Source organism: Anser brachyrhynchus (assembly GCF_964034855.1).
Source record: "Anser brachyrhynchus genome assembly, chromosome: 6".
NCBI lineage: Eukaryota > Metazoa > Chordata > Aves > Anseriformes > Anatidae > Anser > Anser brachyrhynchus.
This window is the reverse complement of record NC_137700.1, coordinates 31544709-31570121: the sequence shown is the minus strand read 5'-3', so window position 1 is coordinate 31570121 and position 25413 is coordinate 31544709. Positions and strand designations below refer to the sequence as shown.

At 51.1% G+C, this 25413-nt stretch overlaps 1 protein-coding gene and 1 long non-coding RNA gene across 4 annotated transcripts in view; one reads left to right on the top strand and one right to left on the bottom strand.

Annotated features, from left to right (window-relative positions):
- The window catches only part of ARL3 (ARF like GTPase 3), a 28046-nt gene extending 8090 nt beyond the window's left edge, over positions 1 to 19956 (top strand). Inside the window, exons 3-6 of the mRNA XM_080596933.1 lie at positions 581 to 697; positions 5214 to 5264; positions 7223 to 7408; positions 15900 to 19956. Of these exons, the coding sequence (XP_080453059.1) occupies positions 581 to 697; positions 5214 to 5264; positions 7223 to 7408; positions 15900 to 15947 (402 nt within the window). The 3' untranslated portion in view covers positions 15948 to 19956. The remainder of the gene's footprint in view (positions 1 to 580; positions 698 to 5213; positions 5265 to 7222; positions 7409 to 15899) is intronic.
- LOC308197065 lies at positions 1572 to 15893 on the bottom strand. Of its 3 annotated transcripts, XR_013952549.1 has the most exons (4): positions 13743 to 15893; positions 13430 to 13629; positions 8829 to 8893; positions 1572 to 2151 (listed from the first exon to the last, which is right to left on the bottom strand). It is a non-coding gene; the product is annotated as an uncharacterized lncRNA (long non-coding RNA). The 3 variants fall into 3 exon arrangements; XR_013952547.1 differs by adding an exon at positions 3320 to 3363 and having other exon boundaries at positions 8829 to 15893; XR_013952548.1 differs by having other exon boundaries at positions 13430 to 15893.
- Positions 19957 to 25413: the final 5457 nt, after the last annotated feature.

The following is a 25413-nucleotide window of genomic DNA, read 5'->3' as shown; positions in this document are numbered from 1 at the left end:
GACACCCCGATTCCAAGCCCCAGTCCCCTGGGTGGTGTGGCAGCACGTTGCCGGCCCACGCCACATCCTGTTTTTCTACTTGAATGCCCTTTCAATTGGTGCTTTAATTGATGAAATGGACCCTTCAGACATGCAGCTGTTGCTCTTTTAAGCCTGGCATTAGTTGTGTCGTGTCGAATTGAGCTGAGACCTCTGGCTTCGTGTTAGCTAGGACTCTACTCAGCTTTCACAGGCTCGGTCCTGCTTCTCACAGTGCCCTTGTTTTCTCCTTATCTGCAGCTCTCCCACCTCTTCCTGCACCCACCCTGCTGAGCCTTCCCAGGGCACTAACTGCATCATACGTTTCCGTAGCCATGACAGCATCAACCCTTGACCCAGGAGCGCAGGCGAGCTGATGGCTCGGCGTCTGTGTTTGCTTTCGCCGGTGCCTCTCCTGCAGCCGATCCATCTTTGTGGCTGCCTGGCCCACCTCGCGGCACGTTGCAGGCACGGGATGTGTAAGGCGTTAATGTTCTGCCTGTGAACGTGATCCAGCCATTCAGGTTTATGCTCTATGTGGCTTTGTTTCTGCTCTTTCCAGGGCTTTAACATCAAAAGCGTACAGTCCCAGGGCTTCAAGCTGAACGTATGGGATATAGGCGGACAGAGGAAGATCAGGCCGTACTGGAGGAACTATTTTGAAAACACTGATATCCTTGTGAGTATTGGCTGCAGCTGAATGCTGTGTTCATGCAATGGCTTTCCAAGATCTCGGCCAGAAATTCAGGAACAAGCAATGTAATGTCCCAGTCCTCAGCAACACCATTGCCATTGTAACAGGAGTTATTCTGAGGAAAATGGCAAGATTGGTTGGGTGCAGTAAGAAAAATACAGTGATGTTTGGAGAAATCATGCAGTTGTATGTTTTTACTTTCACAGGATGGGGCTGGTTGGAGCTAGCCAGTTCCTTTCCTCTCATCTCAGGCTCTTTCAGATGAAAGAACATTAATAACTTTTCGTTTGCCCATCTGTAGCTCCTTTCACTGGAGGCTCCGAAGGCTTGTCATGGGTATTAGTGACCTGAGCCTCACGTACAGCGGCAGGTCAGTGTGGCGCCTTTGTTTCATAGCCGGAGAAACTGAGGCACGGAAGAATTCAGTGTCACGTCTGGCATCAGATAGGAAGGCTTCTGGCTGAGGGGCACAGAGAGACCCCTTGTCTTTTTCTTTGGTCCTTTAATCGTGAGACTGTCCTTTAATGTTTTTGATGTCTTAGCTGCAATTACCTTCCAATTTGCTACAGTTTACTACAATTGTAATTACGCCGCAGGACCGTGCCAGAGCACGTTACCCTGGGACCCTCCGAGCGAGTTCTGGCTAGTTTCAAAGAGCACCTCTAAAACTCAGCCACGCATGGCAGGCTGGGGGCTCCAGGCCCACCCTCCTGCCGAGCAGCGTTGCCAGTGGGAGCAGAGAAAAGGCCGCTCTGAGCAAGGCCTGCAGGCTCCCATGGGAAAGCAGGAAGCTCGCTCTGAAAGACGCCCTTCCTCCCTTCTGTCACACACATACTCACCAACGTGCTGGGAGCTTCAGTGCACTTCCACAGAAGGATCAGTGCTGCTAGGAACAGGACCCTTTGCTCCAAGGCTCGTATCTGGAAGGGCCGGGCAGTACCTGCAGGCTTAGAAAACGTTGTCCAAACAAAGCTGTTATTTAAATGCGACTGAAAAGTCCCCAGCAGTCTCTCTGCAGATTCCCCTTTTTCAGCGTTAATTTCTGATCTGGTGTTTGAGGTCAACCACCGTGGCATAAACCTGGGCAGTGGCTTTGGCAAAGAGCAATGGTGCGATCTTCCTAGGGGGAAGATCCGTGTTTGAAAAACCAGCAGGACAAACGTCACGTACCCCTCTGTGGCCGTCAGGAAGGGGAGCACGGCACGGCTGTGAGGTGATCGGGCCCGCTGAGTCCAGGCTCTGCAGCTGCGTGCGGTGGGGAGGCCGTAGGTTTGCAAATCAAAGTCAACACCGCAGAGCAGCAGCTAGGGGATCTTTGTCTCTGCTACAGCATTGCTCAGGCTGCAGAGACTGCGCAACTGCAAAACGCTATCCGGGAGTCTGCTGGCAAAAACGATGAACTGTGCTGGTCTGTGGGCTTCCCCCCTTCCCAGGGTGCGCTGCACGGGAGAAATAAAGATGAATTTTAAGGCTGAAGGAAATGAAAGCAGTTGTGTTCCCTATCCTCCTCCCTTCCCAGCTAAAGCAATGCACAGAGAAAAGCTTTCTTTTCATACGAGTAAGAAAATAGGTAGAAGCGGAGTCAGTTTGGGGGAAGCAGCAGAGTGAATTCAGAGGGGGAATGAGAGGTGTGCATGTGGACCTGAGCTCTCCTGCCTGCGTTCCCTGATGGCCAGCTGGCAGCCAGTCCCAGACCGGGAGCTATCTGTGTGTTAGTGCAGTGCTTTGCCATGTCCAAACACATCAAAACTGGGATAGTAGCTAAAAGGATGGGATTGAGCTCTCCTGCCAGCCCTCGCACCCCTTACAACCGGTAATTTATCCCCTCTCACAAACCTGGTGCACATCACGCCTCTGTAAAATGAGCTAACTTATCCCTCATACTATTTCCTCATCCAGCCCCGCTGCTTGCAATTTCTCCCCAGCCCACTTACTCCAGGTTTTGTTTTGGCCTGTTGCTCAAAGGAGGCACCCAACTTTACAGGAATTTCTTTCTCAAGCTCCAGCACAATGTACTCAAGGGCTGTTCAAACTGGTGAACCATGCTGCAAAACACTACAGCCAGAAACAAGATCTTGTGTGGGCCTGGCTGTAGAAGGAAGATAGAAATAAGATACGCCACAGTTCCCAGGACCCCCTGCTTCTGTCTTCTCCTAAACTATATTGCACAAAGCAGAAAGGACCCTCTAAAGGGTATTAAAAAGCAGGAAGCGATTGCAAATTCAAATCCATGCAGGTGCCTTTGAATGAGAGCTCGGTCTTGCATCACACACCTGTGATATTTGGAAGCTTAACCCAGGCAAATAAGGTGTGGATATCTGGCTGATTGCATATTCAGACAGGCACCTGCAGCTATTTGGCACAGTGCTTTCTGGTTTGGAAGTAGGCACTCCGCACATACTTCGCCTTCTCTGTGCTGTGCTTCTGTGGCTTTTGCCCTGAGCGCCGTTGTCTCCAATTCTTATCTTGCAAGATAGCTCCCTCGCAAGGAGCGGAGAGAAAGCCTGGCTGGCTGGGACTCGGGGCTCTTCCGTGCCAGTTAGAGGAGCACCGTAATAGGGGAGGTGCCACCTCTCAGACGAGAAGCAGCACAGTGAAAATACTCACATGAGCATTACATCCGTGTGTTGCTAAGCTTCCCCTGAGACGTCCTGGAGGAGGGAAGATGACAGTCAGTTTTCACAACCGCCAGCCTGCAGCTTCTTCCTTTCTTTCGGTTTGTGCTTCCTACCCCGAATGGGATGCGCAGGGGTGGGTGCTTGGGAGGGGCAGGGAGGATGGGAGCAGCTGGTGCAGTATTGCTGCGCGTACTTGGGATCACACTGCGGGGAGAGGCTGCCACGCATGCCCGTGGGCCTTTCCCCCTCACATGGCACTGGGCACGTGCGCTGCTGCCACGTCCTTGTGCAGCTGCGTCCAGCCCCACCGCGTATCCCCCAGCCTCTGTCAGCACGCATCAGCCTGCCCTTGGGAGGACGACAGACCCCAAGCGATCAGCAGAGGACTGCGAGGTTGCTGGTTTTCCTCCTTCTCAAGCCTGGCGTGCAGATTCTCCTGATGTGCGTTTGGTCCTTTTTTAAACAACCCCAGCACTGCTCGTTAAGGGGGTGCCTACAGTTTAGTAGACATTGCTGCTAGAGATCTTCCCTCCCCCAACTATTTGGTCAAAAATATCCTGGAAGTCAGGAGTCTTGACGCTGAGACTGCCTGGGAGGATGCCATTTATCTTGATGGCGGGGTGCTGTGCTCATCTATTCCCTCAAAACCAGGCTGACACTTGCTCCCTGTAAGCCACCAGAGCATGCATATGACATGCTAACGTCTTCAGTCAGCGCTGATGGAGAATGGCAGGGACTGGAAGCAAAAGGCTCTGTGTTTGTCACCAGTCCTGGCCCTGTCTGCTGCCCCAGCATCCTTCACCTTCAAAACCCTTCACAAGTAATGAAAAAGGGGTGCCAGGAGATTCTTGCCTGAGCATTGAGGTTCCCCAGTTTCTTTAAATGTGGCTTGGTATGTGACCATGCTGAACTGCAATGGTATTGCTGCAGGGAGGGAAGGTGGCTGGACTTACTAATTACTTACCTAGGAGGGCCTTCAAGGAGCCTTTTAGCCTGTGCAGACTGAGAGCTGCCTCTGTTGGAAAGCTCCTTTGCATTTACAGAAGGAAATCAGCACATGGAAAGCTGCTTGGAGGCGGTGGAGACCCCCTGCCAAGGCAGGGAGCCCGCAGGCTGGAGAACCACCCTTCTGCTACCAGGGGACAGATGTCTGGCTGGGACCTCCTCGTGGGCTGCGGGATGTGGCGCCCAACTCCGAGGGGGTGGCAGGGCGCTGTGGCCACGCTTGGTGGGCCAGCTGCTCCCCGTCTCCTCCACCGTCCTGGTAAACAAGCTGGCAGCTGAAGACAGAGTCTTGCAAGCAGGATCCAGCCATCATCCCTGCCCACCTGTCCCAGGAGGTTGCAGTAGGAGAGAAACTCGCTGTCCCCAATATATTCGTGCTTCCCCTGTCCCCTGAGTGCCATTATGTGCCTTGGCTTACGAGGAGGCGATGTGTCCTGCTAGAGGGCAGCATGGCCTGTTCACAGCAGTGCAGTGCTTGGACTCCACGTTTACTGGGGTGAATGGCCACGTCTGGCTCCCCACGTTTTGCCATCCTGTGCTCAGCTTCGGCCTGTAAGCTGGTCGTTACTAAAGATGCCAGGCAGTCTCCTGTTCTCTTCAGGTAATAGATACCACGGAGGCAGTAAGAGCATTCCCAGTACTGCCGCCAGCTCCTTTCTGATCCCAACCACATGGCTGTCCACTCCCTCTGGCTTTTAAAAAGGTGTTTCCTCGCCTCTCCGAATGTCACAAAGTTTTGTCAACATTTGCTGTGTAAATAATACCAAGCATCTTTATGCCCCGAAGCATAATTATTAGGCTCAACTCATTTAAGCACATGCTACTGTGGAAGAATACCATCTGGGAAAAGTAACTTTTTCCCCTCATTTCTTTTTCAGATCTATGTCATTGACAGTGCAGATAGGAAGAGGTTTGAAGAAACGGGTCAGGTGAGTTTCTTATGCCCAGCTTCCTTTGAAGTAACTGAGCGCTTCTGAGTGCCCCTTGCTCACAAAAGTTAGGAGGATGATTTTGTTGTTTATGAGGGAAATTTGCATTTCAAGAGAGACTTGCCTTTCAACATCAATGCAGATTATTTTGGTAGATGGGAAACAAGGAATATAGGTAGCCTAATTCTGTTTAAATAGAACGGTTTTCATTAAAATTATACAATAATAGCAAACGGAGCCCAATACTGAAAGCAAAAACTTCTCTAAGTCCTTTAAACCTTGCCAAACCAAGACCCTGAGGAATCTTATTTTCTTATTTACAAAGTTGAAATGGAAATCATATTGACTTGATTGTCTTTTGGATGTAATTGAAAAAAAAAAAACAGGAACTTTGTAACTAGGACTGGCTAGAAAATACGATTTCCGTTTTGCAAAGTTTTGATGTTTTGTAACATTTTGTGTTTTAGGATGGAACAAAAATAGGACTTTTGTAAAATTCAGAAAGTGACAGCGTCCCGAAATAGCTTGCAAGAGATTCACCCCCATGAAATGGGAAAGTCAGAAGTGAGAGATTTAGGTTAGAGCCCTCTGTTCTGCCCGATTTGAAGGAGGCACTTGATCTTTTGTCTCTCAATTCTCAAGGGCACACCCTAACAGCAGGACTGTTGGTTACTCTAGGGGTGGGGAGACTCTCCTGTTGGTGCTGTTTCATTTTATATCAGCAATTAAATATTCATTAGGCAAAAGAGAGGAAGCAGAAGCTTAGAGCACTTGCCTGAGTCAGGCGGATTCAGCCTGGACCCCTCACATTTCCACAAACAATTTGGTTTCAATAAATCAGACGTGTCAGATGAAAGACCTATTTTGTTGAAAAATTCCCAGCCAACTCTGTTTATAACTCCATTCTCTTGTCCTGTTTTCCAAACCAAACATTGCTTTTGGGGGGATGGAGTCAGATTACCGCTGCAGTTTAGCATCTCCCTGGCTGCACTCATTTAATTCAGAAGTTTCTAGTCAGGGGGATGAAAGATGTGAGGACAGTATCTGAAAGTGAGACCCTTCCAGCTAAATAAGGAGCCCACAGAAATCTCATCTGCTCATCTGTCTGCAACGCCAGCAGTCCCTGCAGGTTCAAGTTCTGCTGGGCTTGCCATATGTTCACATGGGGAAGTGACTTGAGACTGTGCTCGTTTCACATGAGGCCATTGCACAACCCTAGACATGAAGTATTTCAGCCATCGTTGATCTACTGCAGATTCAGATTTGAGCTATTAGAAGACTCTCTTTAAGTCACCCACTTTTAAATGAACAAGCCCATTTCTCAGGATACCACCCAATGTGTGCTGCACATATGGAGCCAAAATCCAGCGAATAAAGCTGATCTAGCTTGTCTTCAGCTAGCCAATGCTTTCAAAAGCATTGCCACTTTCTTGTGGGATTTCCATTTCTGGGAGGGAAAAAAAGAAAAAGAAAAAGCCCTCTGCCACTCAAATTGCTGCTTATAGTACTTGGAACAAAACCCCGAAACTCATTATTAGCGAAGATATCAGGGCTTGTGTCAGCGGCTGCTCAGGTACAAATGCCAGTCAGGCAGTAACTTAAAACAAACTCTTCATACTGCCAATTTACATGTTTTTTGCTGTTTCATCAGTTTTGGTCTCTGAGGAGCAGAGACTGGTAAAACACAGAGTTGTAGCCTTTAAGGCAACTGCTAATTTCAGACTAAGATGAAGATTTTTGTAACCTGTAATTGGAAGAAATAGCTTTTGAACCTTGGGCACAGATGATTGTATACATTTTTGCTCTCTTATAATAAGATCTAAGTTTCACTGGAACACACTCTTCCAGCGTTTGCCCTAAATATATTCCTAATTAGAGACAGCCACTGGTGGTTGAAGGTTTTCTTCCCTTCCCTCTCTCTGTCTTCCCCCCACCCTACTCCCTTGTAAATGATATAGGAGCTGGCTGAGCTTTTGGATGAAGAAAAGCTTAGTGGAGTCCCCGTGCTCATATTCGCTAACAAGCAGGATTTGCTGACGGCTGCCCCTGCTTCAGAGATTGCCGAGGGACTGAACCTACACACAATCCGTGACAGAGTCTGGCAGATCCAGTCTTGTTCGGCTCTTTCTGGAGAGGGAGTACAGGTGAGGCTCTGGAGAAGGCTTGCTGTGCCAGCAGGCCATCTGTGAGAGAGAGAGCTCCTTGTCTGTTGATCTGCAGGGTGGGGCTGGACCGGCTGCGTCGCGAAAGAGGGTCAGCGCAGCCAAACCCGCGCTGCGCACAGCACGGGGGGCGCATATCTCATCGCCCGTGCGAAGGGGAGGGGGAGCTACGGGCCCTTGGGGTCTCTCCATCCCTAGGAAAGGGGAGCCAGCACCTCCCCACCCGGGACCCCTTGGCCGGGCCAAATGAAGACATTGATTTATTTTAAAGAGACTGCTGTCAGGTTAATCATTTTCACAAAACAAATCGCCTTTTACTATTAACCCCTTTGACTGTTACAAGTGTGCACTTTAGAAATCTGATTTACCTTCACTACTAATGTCATTTGGCGTTTTGCTCAGCCCAGGCGCCAGGGAGAAAGCGATCAATTTTTCTGGTCCAGAGAAACACAAGAGCTGCACATGGGGCAAAGACCACTTCTATCTAATGGCAGCGTGTGGGGCAGCAAAAACCTGCACTGGGGGGGGGCACTGAGCTGTGTTCCTGTGCCACACTGTAATAGCTGAGACTTGTGCTGCTGTGCCGTAGCCAGTTTCTGCAGTATAGTAGCTCTTTGTAATGTAAATGGGACCTAGGTTTGTTTATTTCACTCTTAGGCTTTCCTGAATTAATGAAATATTTGCAGTGCTCCCAATCCGAGCAGGCAGGATTACTCCCTTCAGTGATAGTTAAAGAAACAGAATCATGAAGATATTTATCTTCATTGCAAATTCAGTAAAACCCTATCTGCAGATGCTACAGAGATATTCAGGATAGTCAGATCTCAAGCTGAGTATGAAAAGTCACAGAAGAAGCCCACAACACTGAGTGGGCAGTAAAATGGCAGATGAAATTCAGTGTTGACAAGTGCAAAATGATGCACAAGAGGAACAACAACCCTAACTATACACTTACAGTGATGGACTCAAAATTAGCTGCCATTACTGAGAGAGCAGATCATTGGGAACAGCAGCTTAGTGCTCATCAAAGGCCAAAAAGGAAAATCAAATGCTAGGGAATTACCAGAAACCAAATAAGAAACTTTCCAGAAAACATCTCTTATGTAGCAGAATAAAAGCATAGTGGCTCCCAGCCTTGAACGTCACATTCCTTTCTGCCTCTGTTCCCATCTATAAAGACTTTTGTAGTAGTAAAATCAGTCAAAGAAGAAGTTAGGTTAAAGGGTCTTCAGGACGTCTTCAAACCAACCTCCTCCTTACAGCAGGGATAACTACAAGTGTAGCAGAGGTTGCTGAAGACCTCGTCCAACCAGGTCATAAATAAGCAGGGAGATTCCCCAGTCTGTCTACGTATCCTCATCCAATGCTTAACTGCCCTCATCAGGAAAAATTGTCCACATACCTGCTCAGAAGTATGAGAGATTTGAGGATCTTCTTTTGAGAATGATCAGCAGTACAGAGTGGCATCTGTAAACAGGGAGAATAAAAGGATTAGGACTTGCAGCTTGGAAGGGAGAGGACAGAGTGGGAATGTCTTCAGAATTTGTAAAATAAGGCTTTAAAATGGCAGATAGACCGTACACTATTTTTCACATTGCTAGAGAAAGGGCGTTCTTAATGAAATAATCAGACAGCCTTTTAAAAGGAATAAAAACTGCCTCTTTGCTCGCTGCACAATTGAATTGTGGATCTCATCGGCACAGAATGTTGAGGAGACCAAAGGTATCGGTTGGTTCAGAAAAATACTAAGCGATTTCTAAAGAAGAAGTTATCTGAGAATCATCTTCAGATAACTGCTGTTCACCAAGATCTGGAGATAGCTTTTTAATGAGAAACAGCTTGGGCCATGGACCGGGAGGGAAGAACCGAGCAAGGGAGACCCTGTTCCTACATGTCCTTTCCCTTGGCATCCCAAAAGGCCATGCTGGCCTGCAGGGACCCCTGGCCTGACCCACTGCAGCAGTTCTGCTTTGAAATTCTTAACCTAACATTTAGACCTAAACGCAGCAGATGGTGTCCTTCAAAGAGCCTCTATTTAGTTAGCTAAGATACAAATTGTTGTAACCAACCCTGTGAAAAGCTCCAGCTCTGTAATCTTTATTTTGAAGCGGTGGTCTTCGAGGGAAATACATTCCTCAGTGGCAGCGTATGTTCAAGTCCAAAGAAATGTGATCAGGATCAAGAAAGTGAGGCTGCAGTTCAAAGGCTTGCAGACAAGTGCAGGTTACCTCCTTCCTTCCTCCAGACCCTCCCCTACTTTATGTGAGCCCGAGCTAGCTCCCCAGCTGTGAAGAGGTAGTAGGATGGTGGGTGAAATTCAGGGATACGGAGGAACTAAATGATAGATAACAGCATTTCCTGTTGATGGGCTTTGACAAAAGCCTCCTTCCCAAACTGATCTGCGGGCTCTCTGAAGTGCCCTGCCCGCTTATTTGTTGTTAGGTCCTTCTTTCTGTGCCCTGTCCTTGAAGTACAGTGTATCTCTACACGTTCAGTTGAGTAAAATACACAGCCCAATATCCTCAACAAGAAAAATTATATTCATTTCTGTTCTTGCTTCCAGAAAACAGAAGACAAGAGCTAAATAAAAGTATTTGCAGCCATATATACTTTGTTTATCATGCTTATCTAGACAAATTAATTTAGATGCAGGCCAGATAACATCCTGTTTTGTTGTCCCCAGTCTCCCTGCCCTAAATACTGCAGCTTATTCCATAAATGATTGTTGCAGAAAGGTCAGGTAAGTTACAAACTCTCTGCAGCTTATAGAAAAAAAGCCCTTACATATATCTTCTGCTTTAACTCCAGCCCTGTCAAATCAGGCAGCAAGGATGCCAAGCTCTCCCTTTGCTTGCAGATTCATTGAACAAAATGTTCTGTGGGATGGCTTTTAAACTAAAGGATTTTAGGTGCAACTGGATCAGCCCAGGAAGAAACAACATCTTCATCCCTTGACCTCTCAGGAGAGGTTAACATACTCAAAATTTAGGGCAATCAAAGAAAAAAAATGTTTAAAGAGTGAGATTAAGAAAGATAGTTTTGAGGATCATGGCACACGATACCAGTGGCTCAGAAAGGGAGCTCTCTATGTGTAGTTAAATCTCAGGTCACTGCTTTAAGGACTTCTTTGGGAAATGACAACGAGTGACAGAAAAGTAAATGAAGATGGGGAAGCATCAGGTATTCAGAATGAAAGCCGAGCAGCGAGCACGCTAACCATCGCTGCTGATGGAATACATGAGCTAGAGCAGAATCCGAGACATCACTGAAGGATTTTGCCAGTAAGAGTGGTGGCATATCTGGTACTGAGCACATGCATGAACGGAGTTCATAGGGGAAGATTTTTGTGATAGCTTGAAGGAAGAGCAATGAGGAAAGATAAATAACGCCAACAGATGAAGGAGAAATAGTTTGAAGGTCATTTAATTAGTTTAGCTGCTAGCACCATGGTGTATAGAATTGGGTAGTTAAGACTGGGGATTTCAAGGTTAATGAGATTAGATTATGGTTAATAGAATGATATAAATTTAGAGAATTTAACTATTGTTTGAAATAGGTTATTTAATAAAACTGTTAATTAAGGAGGGAATCCATATTGTCATCTTCTCTTTTAAAACACACCGTTGGGGACTAGAGGAAAGGGGCCCAGCAACGTCCTGGGCAGGCTCAGAAGAGAGGTGACTGGGTTAACTGGAAATTCTGTGTGGAGTTTTCCCCTGCAGAAGCCAGCTGGCGTCCCCCACTATGCCAGCTGAAGACTTCATTACCTCCTAACTGAAACCATGGGCAGCACTTGTCTTCTTAATCAGACTACGTAGTGCCATTGAGAGAGGAGCAGCATCCCTCGTGCTTAAGGGCTATTTCAAGCAAGCCGTCTGCTTGGGTCTGATTTTGACCTTCAGACCTAGTTAGGAGAGCAGGAAAACCTTTCCTCCCTGCCACAGCCCCTTGGACCGTGCCTCTGGAGCAGCATCCCCTTCCCACTTACCCTGAGACCCTTGCACGTGGTACAACAAACGAGGGAGGCGATCGCTGATGCTAGCAGAGAGATGCAAGAGAGCTCTTGCCTCACAGCAGCTCCCCGCTGCCACGTAGGCTCTCTTGGGGTTGCGCTCTCCGACCAGATCTCCAGTTGTAGTCCTTGGCGTGCAAAAGCTCTGCCCGTTCCACCCCAGCCAGCCAGGGTGGGGTGAAAGCAGAAAGGACTCCTCTGCTTTGCTGCCTGCCCTCTTGCTGGAGGTGCTACTTAGGGGCCAGGGCGTGTATTAAACATGAGTCAAGCCTTTGGAGCGCTCCGTGCTCTGCAGCTCGTTTCTTGTTTGAAGCAAGTCTCCGATCAAGGCAGCAGGAGCTCAGCGTGCCCTGAGGAATCATCCTCCAGAACGATGCTGCGGCATATTGTGTCCAGAGTCTCCCAAGCATAATGGTCCCCTGGAGACCATTAAAAGCCAGTGGAAATGAGAGTAGCCACTAAACTTCTCTAATTTATGCCAGAGCTGCTCTGGCCCAAAGGACTGTGGGAAAGGCTGAGCCGCTTTCTCCTCCCTGGCTCTTTCAACCTAGATGAGAAGGGAGCCCGAGCCCTGTGTTGTGCTGGTGCTGCCATTCAGCACTTTCACAGGGGCAAGATTGAGCACAGGGCTCCCAACAATCATCTGTGTTGTATCCTCTGAGCTAGGTTTTGTCTTAAAGACGTCTTTGCCACAGCAGGCTACCCAGAGTTCCTCCACATCTTAACAAGGTTCTGGGGCTACTTGTAAATGTGATTTAAAACCAATTTTGACGACTGGAGCTCTCCTGGGGCAGGCAGAGCCAGTTGATGATGAGGAAAAGCAGCGATATTTCCAGATTACAGGGCAAAGTCTTGTGATTTTTAAGCAGGGTAAGAAGAGAGTCTACAAAGCTGCATCAGGGATACAAGGTCTCAGAGGACAAAAGAAAAGCTTGCACCCAGGCAAAAAAAACAATGGTTGATGTACTTGTGGGAGCCTGTAAAAGCCTGCCTGTGCGATGACTGGAGGTACAAAGAAATGACAGATAATGAAGGCACAGTCCTAGCTGTGCAGAGAGAGAAGAAAGTGACAGTTAAAATAACATACACCAAAAATGCTAGAGATGGAGAATTTTGCACTCGCCTGACCCAATTTATTATGGCAGACAGAGGATTACATGAAAGGATTAAGCTTTGCTGTCCTTAAGGTCACATTAGGGGTCACAAGTTTGTGGCCTTGCCTGATCCCTGGTTTACAGGGGAGCAGAAATCAGGAGACTTTTTCTGGGGCGGAAGAGACTTGTTCCCTGTGTTTGAAGTCAGATTACTTCACTCCCATAGCCGCAGAGCTGATAATGCGGAGAATAAGCAAGCAGCGGGCTAATCTTGAGCAGGCCTTCGTATTTCTCCTGGGGGAGGCTCTAGCAGCTCTCTCCCAAAGGGTGCACAGTACAACTCCCCTGGTGCAACAGCAGATGTGACTGCAGCAAGGCGGGGTTGTGCCAGGCAGCATTTCTCTGCAAGGAGCATTATCTTCTTCCCTGGAGTTCTCTCTCTTTGCTTTGGTAAAGTTTACTAGCTGCTTGTTAAGGAGCTAAGAGAGCTGAAGCTGAAAGATCTGAAATCTTTCCCTGGCTAAGTTTTCCCATGGTTGACTTGAGGCTGGAATACTAATATTGTATCCGTCTCCATCCTCAGAATACCTGCCAACGCTTCTGTGTCTCAACAAAGCAGCCCAAGGACATCTATCAAGATCTAAATGTTACTGTAGGGATTGTACTTTCTGCACAGAGCCATCTTTTAAGCATGCAGATACAGGGACAGAATGTGTAGGGACAAAGGATGACAGCAGTTGACTCCTTGTGGGCTTGACTCTTTCAAGCATCGTTTCCTCCTTCCCGTGTGCTTTCCCCACAGCAGCTCTTTGTGTTTATAGCAGCTTCTCTGGATTTCTCTGCCTTACCAACCCCCTGTCCAGCTTCACACCTTAGGTAGAAAAACTGCAAACATACCTTTTGGTTTCTTCCGCCTTCCACTGCATTCGCTGTTCTCCAAAGCATTTGGGGATACTGCAGAAGACATGCACCCTGACAGAGGTGCACCAGAAGCCACAGAGGTAGTTGCGGTGTGGCTGAAGATGAGCAGAGTATCTCACACATACCTCTCTGATACATCACACTTAGAGCTGGACACATTCATTTTCTCTTTATCACTGTCAGGCAGGGAGATATTTACAATTAAATGCAATTTTTCCTGCCAATTAACTCATGTCAGAAGAGAGTTTTAAAATCGATTCCTGCTTTAAAAGTTCGGTGACCTACTTACATATTTCAAGCCTGTTTGGAGTTCACCTTTCCTCTCGCATTTTGCTATGTCATTCTTTTGCCCTCGTTACATGCTTGATGCAGCCAGGCTCCCAGCCATGGTAAATCCCATCATAAACTCTGCTTTATGACCCTCACTGCACTGGTGCTAAAATGGTCTGCCTTTCCCCTTCTCGAGCTCCCTAATGGCAGCAGGCAGAGTTTTAATCACTGTGAATTCAGGTTGTGGTCAGATTAGGTAGAAGATAGGATGCATGTTTGTTGTTTTGCAGTGATGTATTGTTTCTGGGATTACTGGGCTGAATAGCAGAGGGTGTCAGCTGATATTTATTACTTTAAGCTGTCTCAGCTGTTCTGGTTCAGCAAATAAACCTACATTCAAAATGAATGAGGAGCTCTGCTTGCCTTGTATGCCATGATGTGTGCAAATGTGATTATTGCTTCCGAGGCAGGGGAAGCTGAAATCATTGTGGGAGCATTTTTAGTTATTTATTTATTTTTACTCTTTGCAGGCAATCATGCAGATTTCTAAAGCACACAATCAAGCCAAAGGCTTGACACCTCTCCTCCTAGCCCCATTGTTGAGCCCTAGCATTCCACATGCTGGGAATCGCTCGCTCCCTCTCTCTCTAAAGTGATAAGCTTTAAACCGCGCTATTGATTGCTTAAGGCATTACATGTTTTACACCTAGGTTATCAGTGTTATTGAAAGGGGAAGACACAAAGCTACTGGGCCTTAAAATGAATCTACCTCTCTTCTTTTCCCATTTGCTCTGAGGATTTCAGACAATTTGTTTTACACCGATCTCTGCTGCGGAGATAAATAAATGAAAGTGGAGACATCAGCCCTCCCCGAGGTTAGAGTTAGAAGTGTTATTAGTACTGGGCCTCCTGTGCACCCCGGCACAAACTGGGCTCGCCAATTCTTTATTTAAGGCAGCAACAAGGGCCAATTTCAAAAGTTGCTGCTCCCCTTCAGATAAGAAGTGTCACGTAGTACAACAATCAAGGCAAATTGGTTATTTGCAACTGAGAACCTGCTTCTGATTAAGCCCTGGGGACTCCCTCTCTCTCTCTCCTTACTCTTCAGCTCCCCTCTGACGTGGCCACCACCTTTGTGGCTGAGGGGGGCAACGCGGAGGCACACTGGTGGGGCTCGGCTCACCCAAAATGATCCCAAACTGACCACTGAACATACCACAGTGAAATCCCTCCGGAACTGCAAGGTGACTTTAGCCCAATTTGCAAGCACAAAGATGTGCTGCTCCGCTCCCTTCCACAAAAGCCTCCCTGCCAGCAGAGATACCTTGTAGACAGGGTGGAGGCGGTGGATTTGACAGGACACAAACACGAGGAGACTGTGCATCTTGCCCCCCCTTCTGCTTGTCTCACAGCAGATAGTGACAGGAGCAGACAAAATGTCGCTTTGCCCTTCAGTAGCGTATCCCAGTGTGGGACCTCAGCAAAAACTCACGCTCGGTTCCTCACAGCAGAAGGGCCACCCTACAGCTTGCAGCGGTCAGAGACGCTGCACACTTTTTTACAGAGGCACCCTAACAAGCGTATCAACATCCCCAAAACTTGACCACCCCTATTCTCACTGAAACCCGGTGGGATCCCCCAGCACCTCTTTTCTGTGAGGGCCCCGCGGCACGGGGAGCAGAGCCCACAGCCAGTTATTTCGGTGGCTTTCGTCCATCTGAGAGGATGTGATTTGGCCAGGGACGTGCAGGAAGCTTGCAGCTGAGCAGAGAATCAGAGCCATGTTAGAGCTGGCTGTGTAACGAACAGCCTCGAGTGCCCGGTCTCAAAGATAAGGTGACGTGCCCAAGGTTACACAAATCATCCGAACCTGGAATCGAGCCTCGGTCCGCTGCTGACATACCTTAACTGCAAAGCGATCCTTCCTTGAAGGGACATAGTGACATGGTGAGACGGTGAAGCTTTTTATGGGCAGAAGAAGGATTTAATGACCCCTCTGTGCAACACCCACCGAGCAACGAAGCGCTTGTCTTTTACCCGTGGCGTTTTTGGGGAGCAGAGGGCAGGCGTGGGGTAGCTGAGGCGGCAGAGCGCGGTGCCTGCGGCACGGAGTCGGGTGGGACTGGGGGATTCCTCTTCCCTTCGCTCGACTAACACTGCCTTTCTCTGTCTAAAGGACGGCATGAATTGGGTGTGCAAAAATGTCAATGCTAAGAAGAAATAAAGCGGTCTGAGCTGCATGGAAATGGAGGAGCGGTGGGAGCAGAATTCTAGCCCGAAAACACTAATTTGCTGCTTTCTGACCAAATGTTTTTCCATCTGTGCACAGCTACAGCTGTTAAAAGAAAAAAAAAAAGAAAGAAAAAAAAGGGAACAACATTGGTTAAAATCTACTGCTGGATTTGGAACTTGACCTGCTCTTTAGTATCATTTTTTATCCCAATAAAGGAATGATATATTTCCTCCCTATGCATAAATAGTATTAAATGTCTGATTAGCAAGCAAGTTTGTAAGCAGAAGCAAGGCTGCGATTCGGTGTGAGGCAGAGGGAGTGGTGAGTTGCTGTAGTTGCTTAAATGCATAGGACCTGCCCTATACGTGCAGGCTTGCGGTCGCTGAGGACACGCTCAGGTGTCAGTCACAGCTTTTCCTCAGCGACAGATACGTGGTTTTGTTACCAATTGTGGGTAGTTTCTTTTTTTTTAAAAAAAAAAAAAAAAGCTGCTAAGAAGTCATTTGTGTAATGAGGGTAGAAGACTTCCACATATTCCTATAGCCATAAAAGAGGAGTTTGATCATAACGAGACACTGTTGCATTGCGACGCTGCCGTAGAAGGAAGAGGAAGGTTATGTGTGTATAATTGAAGCTCTTTACAATTGGAATAATGCAGGATGAGCGTGCCTAGGGCTTTTCTCGCAGCTGAAGGAGAATTTAGCCCAGCGTTTCACCTTGAGCCAGCAAAAACGTGGTTCCTGTGTTCAGTAAGCTCCACATGTGAGATTAGTCTTGATGTTGAACAATCCCTGTTGATTTTCCTTTGATGTTAAGGCAACTCCGCAGCAAAATGCAATTAAGTCCATGATTACTTTCTCGAATGAGATACCAGGTCCCAGGCTTCCTTTCTGAAATGTGCGAAATATATTCTCCTACCCCCCCTGCCTCGGCGGGCCCTGCCGAGCCCTCTGGGAGCAGGCAGGGGACTGCCCCGCCGCGGGCTGGCTGCGCAGGGCTGCCGGCCGCCCCAGCCCGGTGCCAGCTGCACATCATCCTGGTGGAGGGCGACGAGCCTGGGAACGGCAGATGGGAAGCGCTCTTTGAAACGAGGATTCATTCTTCCCTCAACTGCCTTTCCGCTAAAAGGATGCGGTTGCCGAGATAGGAAAGCGAACGCTTTTTCCACCTCCTCGTCCCCGATTCAAATCCAGCCCCAGCTGACAGCGGGCAGGAGTCATTAGCACGCCAAAGCAGCCATGTCCTGCGTGGAGCGAGCCTGGTGACTCCTGGGCCGGTTTCTAACGCACAGATGGTAAAATAATCCCACTGCCCTGCTTGCCAGCTTTGTTTGCTGCCTGCCTGCGAAAGGCCAGAGACCGGCTGGGGACCGCGTTACCCCTTCCACCCCTTGCAGACGGAGCAGCGCGGGGCGAGCTGTGCGTAGCGCAGCATGTGGCTTTACCACGCGTCAGCGGCTTGACTCATGGACCCAGGCAGCCGGCTGACACCCCTGGAGCTCCCAGCTCTTTGCTCCTCCCTTCCCCTGGACACCTCCAGCTCACGGCAGAAACATCTGCACCGCGCGCGGAGCAGCTCCTGGCCGCCTACGTGTTAGGGCCCGGCAGCTTAAAATCATCTGGGGCTGATTCCAGGTCCCCCCCCGGCCCCGCGCAGCAGGGTGCGTGCAGTGGCGGTTCAGGGGTTGAGCTGCGTGTCGTTCAGCTGTCTTTGCTGTGGCTGGGGGCAGAGGGACAGCTGGGACAGCAACTGCTTTAGCAATCCGAGTTTAATCTGCCTGCGTCCGTGAGTCAGCACCCTGTGAGTGCATCTGTCTCCAGCGCCGAGGCAGGACATGCATACGGAGTGAGGCAGCCTCGCTGCAAAAAAAAAAAATAAAAAATAGAGGATGACTGGGAGGGGGGAAGGAGCAGGCTCAAGTGAGCTGTTAGGCAATAGCTCATGACACAAAGAAGTGACACACTTCCAGCTTTGCGTGGCTTGAGTAAGGAGTCATGGGGAAAGATGTTCATTTAAACACAGCAACTGTGTTGGCTTACGGGGAACCCCAGGAATCCGAGCCCCGCATGTTCCCGGAGCTGGTCGGCCAAAGGAGGAGAAATGCATCCTAGCATGCATGCGAACGGTCGCCTTTTCCCCCCTATTAATGCATTTGCCTGATGCAAGCGCTGTAAAGAATTGCAGCCCTTTCTCGAAGGCATGATTTGCGCTGCCAGAGTGACAGAGCTGTGTGACAGAGCCTCCCAAACTCTGGATTTGCCCTCACTGCGTGCAAGGTGCTGAGTGAAATGCTCTGGCATCTGTCCCCCGGCCCCGTCAGGGCAAAGCAAAATCCCCCTGGGGAAGGAGAGGCTCCTTCTCTCCTGTGAGGGAGCTCAGGTGGGTGCTTCCCAGCTCTCTCCTTCCCTAAGCAGTGACAAACTGCTGTGACACCCAACCTGCGCCAAGGTTAACCTCCTGGAGCCAAAAAAACAAAAATTTTTTTTTTTAGGCTCACATCAGTTACGCTTAGAAACGTGTGTAAAATACATGATACGTTTGTATCGCAAATTTCCTCTTGCTCCAGTTTGGAAGGAAAAAAATCGCCTTACTGAACTCAGGACCCAGAAGTGTTTGCTGGCTCATTCGGTGTGCCCGCACGTGGCTGCACGCAGTGGTTCCTTGCCTCTGTGCCAGCCGGAGCTTTACCTGCAGCCCAGGTAGACAAATGTGGTCTGCCTGGGAGGGTGAAAAATGCCCCCGGCTTCAGTAAATCACCCCGCAGCAATGGCCGTCAATGCTCTTTGTATTGTAACCTCGCTCCGTGCATCCAGCTGGTGAAAATGTAAAAGGATTTGAGATTCCCTTCCCCTGCTCCTCGTCTGGAAGCTGCCCGCTGTGCCCCGCGCAGGGCTCCCGTCCCGCAGCACTGGGCTCGCTCCAGCCAGCCGAAATGTCTGCGGCCACGGAGGGCAATCCCTGCCCCTCTGCCAGCCCTCCGGATCCCCTTGGGTTTATGCTGATTGCCTGAGGAGGCTTTGTCCTTCCAACTCTGTCTGCTTTGCCCTCTTTTAAGGAAGATCCGAGGGAAGCAAAGCACCTCATTGGTATGGGGGGAGCCCTGCCACGCATCACATCGATTCATAGATTTTTAAAGCCAGAAGGGACCATTATGTTCCTCTCTCCTGACCTCCCGCATAACACAGCCCATTAAATTCCACCCAGCGAGTCTCGCGGCGAGCTCGGTGACTTGCGGTTGAATTAGAGCACCTCTGCTAGGAAGACGCCCGGCCTTGATTTAAAGGCTCCGAGTGACAGCCGAATCCAGCCTGGGCCTCGAGGAGTTTGTCGCAGGGGTTAATTCCCTTCCCAAGGGGAGGTTGTCGCGCTTCACTTTCACATCATTAAATCTGGTTTTACCTTTGTGATGGATTAAAGACGCCTCTCCTGCCCGCTTGTGTTCTCTGGAGGGGAAAGATGATGGAGAAGGAAAATTTTCCAAGGGCACGTCAGGAAATGGGGGTTCACGTCCCTGCTCCAGCAGCCCCTATGGGAGCAGGGACTCGTGCCCGAAGCCCGGTTCCCCCAGGTCAGGTTTGCTGGAGAATTTCTCTCCTTGCCCTTGGAGAAGGTTGACCAAAGCCTTGTGCAACACCCTCGCGCTTCTCCCCGGACCCCAGTACCGCTTCTTGCACGTTCAAGGCTATTTCCTGTCAAAAACACAACGGATCAGAGACTTTTTTTATTACTAAGTGTGCTGGGATGAGCCCAGCCCAGGCAGCCTCGCTCCCTGCCCCACGGGGCACAAATGGGCTCTGCTGCAAAAGCAAAAGGTCGCCGCTGCCTCTTCCCGTCGCATTCCCTGCTCCGGCCGGGCCCACGCAAGCTCTTTCTTTTATGTTCCCTTTTTGACTTTCACCAAAAAGGGGTGTTTGCAATATCTGGTCATGTCGGTACTCGGTGTATGTTTTAGATGTCTTTGTCAAAAAAATAAATGTATTAAAATTTAGTAGAAAGACGAGCTGTGTCTCGGGGTGCTCCTTTCCCGTCGGCAGGCCCCTTGTCCCAGCGGTGCGGCCGCCTCCGCTTCTCCCTCTGCCTCCTCCTCCCAAAGCACAGCAGCGGTGGTTTCCAGCTCTCGGACAAGCCGAAAGTTTTGGAGCAGGGCCCTTTTCCCCTGGATTTTCACTTGTCCCAAACTACCACGAAAGCGAGGAAGACGAACTTCGAGAGGAGCTTATTGTCTCAAAAATCGTTTTGTAGGTTAAAAAAAAAAAAGAGCGTGTGTCACAAAAGCCGTTCCCTGCTGATCTGGCAGGAAAATTAAAAGGGGAAAAAGAAAAGCGGAGAATGATTTGGTTTTGCTGCAACGTAGCTGAGGTTGAAGGCAGTTCTGAGGGGGAAGCGAATTCTGGTTTTGTTTCTTTCCAACTAATTTGACTCATTACTGCTCCTGCAACGCCAGAACAGCCCAAAAAGCAAGAAGCTGTTAGAGCTCTTTAAAACATCAGCTCCTTCCCTGCACAGCCAGGATGCCTGGAAGGCTGTTGGAGCGATTGGAAAAAAAAACATTATAGATGGTCACACTTAATTTCTTTTCTCTCTTTTTTTTTTTTTTTTAAGGCATGCTTTATACCGATTCCTGCTATTTTTTTCAGCAAAGTAGGAAATACTTTTTCATCTTGTTTGCCTAATGGATTGGATGTGAAAAATATTTCTCTGGCAAGTGAACACCCTGAGAGTTGTTTGACTTGTCACGACGTTATATATCGGCCCCCGCGGCCCCCTGCCCCCGAAGCCTCCGCGTTTCCCCTCTCCTGTTGCTGTTTACAGTGGGACACGCCGTAATTTATGGCGAGGCTGTGTGTGACCTTGCATGCGTCTGCTGGAGCGAGCCGTAGCTCCCTTCCCCGCACAAGCCCCGCTTCACATTTACATGATGAATTTAGTGCTCCCGAAAGGACGCGGAGCCGAGTGGATTGGATGCGGGGAAGGGGGGGGGGGATGGAATAATAATAATAATCCACCGCCTGGAGGAGAGACAAACAGTGAGATTTTTGTTCCTCTTTGGTCGGTGTCGCCCGGTTGTTCACGGCCTTGTGCACCCCGGAGGAGTGCCGCTAGCAGAGGCCAGACGGCCTCTGGGATGGCCGGGCTGGAGGTTTCTGCCTCTGCGGGGGCATCGTCCTCCTGTCCCCTCCGCCAGGACCCTGGGGCGCCCACCCTCAATTAAGGGGATTTTTTTTAATTTTATTTTATTCTGTCTAAGTGGAAACGAGCTCATACCGGAGCCTCGCGATTGGCTCCTGGCTAAATTGCAGCTCCGGGCTCAGTTGGCTGAACTGGGGCTTGTTGTATTTTTTATTGCAATCTGTTCACTTATTTCCCTTTCCAGTGGTGATTGGAAGCAAAACTCCCGTAAATCTGCAGCCGGGCTGGGGGACGGCTTTGTGGGACCGGCACAAGTGTGTGCACATGTGTGTCTGCGTGTGCCTCCCCACACGGTTCCCATTTAGCTGGTTGAACGAGATGAGTATCTGCATCCTCTTTAATGGGGGAAAAAATAAAAAAAAAAGACAATCCCTGTCCGAGGAGGACGGGCTGGAAGGAGAGCTCGTCCGTGACGTGCCGTGACCGCACCACGGGACAGCGACGTGCAGCCCCGAATAAATAATCCTAAAAGGAAGGGAAGCTGTCAGGTAGGTTAGGCCCCGAGTCTGATCTACATTAGGAGCTGGCAGGAACGCCCTGCAGATAAATCATCCGGATGAGAGGTATTTTTAAATACAAGTTGTCCTTGCTGCTCGGCTTCCCAACCTTTATTTCATGCTACCGTCGGAGCCGAGCCCCTGCCTCCTCTGGGTGCTGAGGGGGATGAATTTAGGGCCTGCAGCTGGGGGACAGCAGGGCCCTTGTGCCCAGAGCATGTCCCGCGGGCTGGGGACCCCCGTGTGCGACAGCTGGGCCCCGACCCACGCTTTCGGCCTCCGCGATGCGGGGCCGGGTGGCTCGGGGTGGCCGAGCCAGCTGTCCCGGCCCGGCTCCTTCCCCCCTGTGCCAGACGCGAGGATTTACGCGTGTTTCGAGTCCGTTTTTATAGCCGGCACCTGTGAGGCCAGCGCCGGGCAGGGATGTCCGAGGGGGCCCAAGCTGCAGGGTCCGGGCTGGCCAGCTCTTGGCCTGGGGAAACTGAGGCACCGGGGGGCGGCGGTGCTTGTGTCCCCGGCTGGGGGCCGGGCACCCCGCGAGGGGCAGGGGCTCTTTCGGTCCCCGGGGAGGGCAGGCTGGGTCGCTCGTGCACGGATCGCCCCGTCCTCGGGCCGGGAGAGCTGCTGAATCAGGCGCATTGAGCGCGGCACAGCTGGTGCGGGCGGGGGGGAAGGGGGGGCCGCAGTTGCTCCTGACACTTTTGCCTCTGAATGTGATGATAAACTCCCTTTCCCGATTAGCGCTGATCCCTCTGCCTCCAAAACAGTTGGCCCTAATGAACATACGGCCCAACAGCTGTAAGCGGTTATACATATGCATGGATATATATATTTATCCCCCCCCCCCAGCCCATCCATATATACTGGAGATCACAGCTGTTGCTATTCTTCCTTGCAATGCAGATCAGACGCTCTCTCTCTTTGGAGTCTTACTTGACCTATTTTGCAGGCGCAAGATTTTTTGTGATGATGATTTCCCCAGTTGGTGCTTTTGATTCCGCCTGAAACATCTTGATTGAAGGCAAACAATGGCAGCTCCGGCAGCCGGCAGCGCCCCGCACCCACGCGCCGCCCGGCAGCCGCCACGCGACGGCTGCGGGCCCGAGGGACGGCTCCGGGGACGCTCCCCGGGGTGGCCGGTGCCTCCTGCCCCGTCCCTTCCCCGTGCCCACCGACCCCCCGTGCTGGCCTCCCCGTCCCCTGCCACCTCTGGGACATCCCCTGCTTGGGCCCAAAATCTCGCGAAATAAGGTGATTTCCCTGTGGGGACGCTCCTGGGGGGGACGTGGGTGCCCCAGCTGGGGGCTGCGCATCCCCTGCGATGCTCTGAGCACCCCAAGGGTGATGGGGACCTTCCCGTCCCGTTCCCTGGGGGGTCCCTGCCTCCGCTCGCCGCTCATTGTGGGGTTTTGGGGCCGGCAGCAGCCACCCCACAGCCCCCCCGGAGAAGGGCCCCGAAGCGGCCGCGTCCCGGCGCGGAGGAGCAGCGGGCCAGGAGCGCACAAAGCCATTTTTTGTTTGGCTTTTCCGTTTGAAGTGTGTGTCCTTCATCCCCGTTTCTACAGCAACCGGGAAGTTCACGTCCTGGCCTGGATGGAGGGGACGAAGCAGCCGAGGGGGAGAGGAGAGGGGAGGACGGGGAGAGGGCAGGGGGAGCCAGAAATAGGTTTTTAGGGACAGAAGGCCGCACTGTACGGCTCTGTCCTGGGCACGGCGAGGCCGCGGGGTCACTGCAGCTGGGGCAGGGCTCTGAGCCCGTCCCCGTCCCTCCATCACCAGATGTGATGTGGGCAGCGGGGGGGGAAGTCTGGGGACATAAAACATCATCCATTGGGACCTGCCACAAAATGGGGCTCCGTGGCCAGCACCAAGAGCAGCACGGGGCCCTCACATGGCTTGAGGAGCAGCCGGGAGCACTGCGGGGGCCACCACACAGGGACCCCCCCATGGAGCCCCCTCTGCCCAGCCCCGGCCCCGCCGCAGCCCCTCCGTGGTGTGAGGGGAGAGGGCGACCTCAGAAACTCACTTTCCTTAAAAAAAAAAACAACGACGAGCCGACGGTGCTTCATCTTATGCAGCGAGTCTCTTCATTTATTCATTACGAGATAATACCCAAATCTGGCTAATTAATATTCCTGCATATTTTCCAAGGGCTGATGAGGTATCTTAAACATCTCTCCGAGATGGGCTTTCATATTTATAAGGTTGATGTGCAAACTTAAATTGACGGCAGCTAAATATACTCCTCATGTTTAAGCATGGGGCTGCGTTCCCGGGGAGGGGGGATCCTGGGGCACGCGCCCCGGCTCCAAGCGGGACCCCGGGGGGGGGCTGTCAGCCCAAAAAGGCTCCCACGGGCTGGGGTGTGACACCGCCGTGTCCTTCTGCAGTGCTGGGAGATTTCCCTGTTTAATGGCAGCGGATCCGGTGGATATTTGGGGTCTGAGGTCCCCGACCGGTGGGTGGTGCAGGTGCCGGAGCAGGGAGTGCGGGGTCGCGCTGAAATCCTTCTGCAGGGTTAAAAATAGGACCTGGTCGCGAAGTGGAAGCCTGGTTTGCATTCTCCCTCATTATGCTGATTGCTTATTTACGTGTATGCAAATGGTGGAAGAAGCAGCGGTTCCTCCACCTGGGGACCCTTTGGCTCAGTGGAGCCCCGACCCCGCCGGGTAAGTCCCTAAAATGCCGGAGGACCAGGACCCCAGCCCTGTGGCTGCCCAGGACTGCCACCCCCTCTCTGGGATCACGCTGAAAACGAAGCATCCGCCCCCATGACGTGCTGGTGCAGGGGACGAGCGGCCCAAGCACCAGACAGCGGTGGCCAGGGCGCGATGATTATCGATGGTTATCGGCGCCGCTCGCCCCGCGCCGCCAGATGTGCGTGTCCGGCCCCAGCTGTTCCCCATCAGCCTGCCCCCACCCGCACCGCCGGGCCCCGAGATCCTTTTTCCACCAGGCCCCATGTCCTTCATCAGGCACCAATTTGGTCCGGCCCAGCTGCTCGTTTTTCTTTCCGCCGTGTGACATGTTTTCACCCGGCTCCTAATCCGTCTCCTTCCATTCACAACTCGAGCTGTTTATTGATGGGCCCCCGCTCGCCCCCTCCTCCTCCTCCCCTCCTCTCCCCCTCGGACCGAGCCATCCATCAACAAAACCCCGAAAAGCTTCGGGCTTCCCCTCCCGCCAGCCCTACAACGCCTTAGCCCACCCCGGCCAGGCCATCGTGTCCTCGCGTGCCACCGGTGCGATGCTGCGGGGCTGGGTGCTCGTGTCCCCCTCGGGGCCGGGGGACAGCACCGGGGCTCCACAATGGGCACCCTCGGTTGTGGGGCGCTCCCCATGACGAGGCACAGGGCAAGGTGGGGACGTGTCCGGTGGAAATGGGCTCGGTACCAGAGGGGACGGGGAGCTGGGCCCTTACCAGGAGAGCCGGGGCTCTCTCGTCTCTCTCAGCCCCGCTTCTCCTCCGTTTTTGGCTTTCTGTGACCGCCTCCCCGTTCGCCGCTGAGCGGTGAGGGGGAAGCAGCATGGAGGGGATCCAAACCAGAGCAAAAACGAGGACATTCGGCAACCAAAAAAAAAAAAAAATACACAAATGAGCCCAAACCTGAAGAGAATGACAGAAAAATCCCTAATGGTTCCCCAAAGCTGCTCTTTTCCCATTTTTCCCCAGATAAGGAGCTTGCCCCTTGTGGCCCCGGCTGAAGGCTTCCTCCTCGCCCTTCCCCGCCCCGGCCTGGGGCACTGCCAGCGGGGACAAGGCCTCAGGG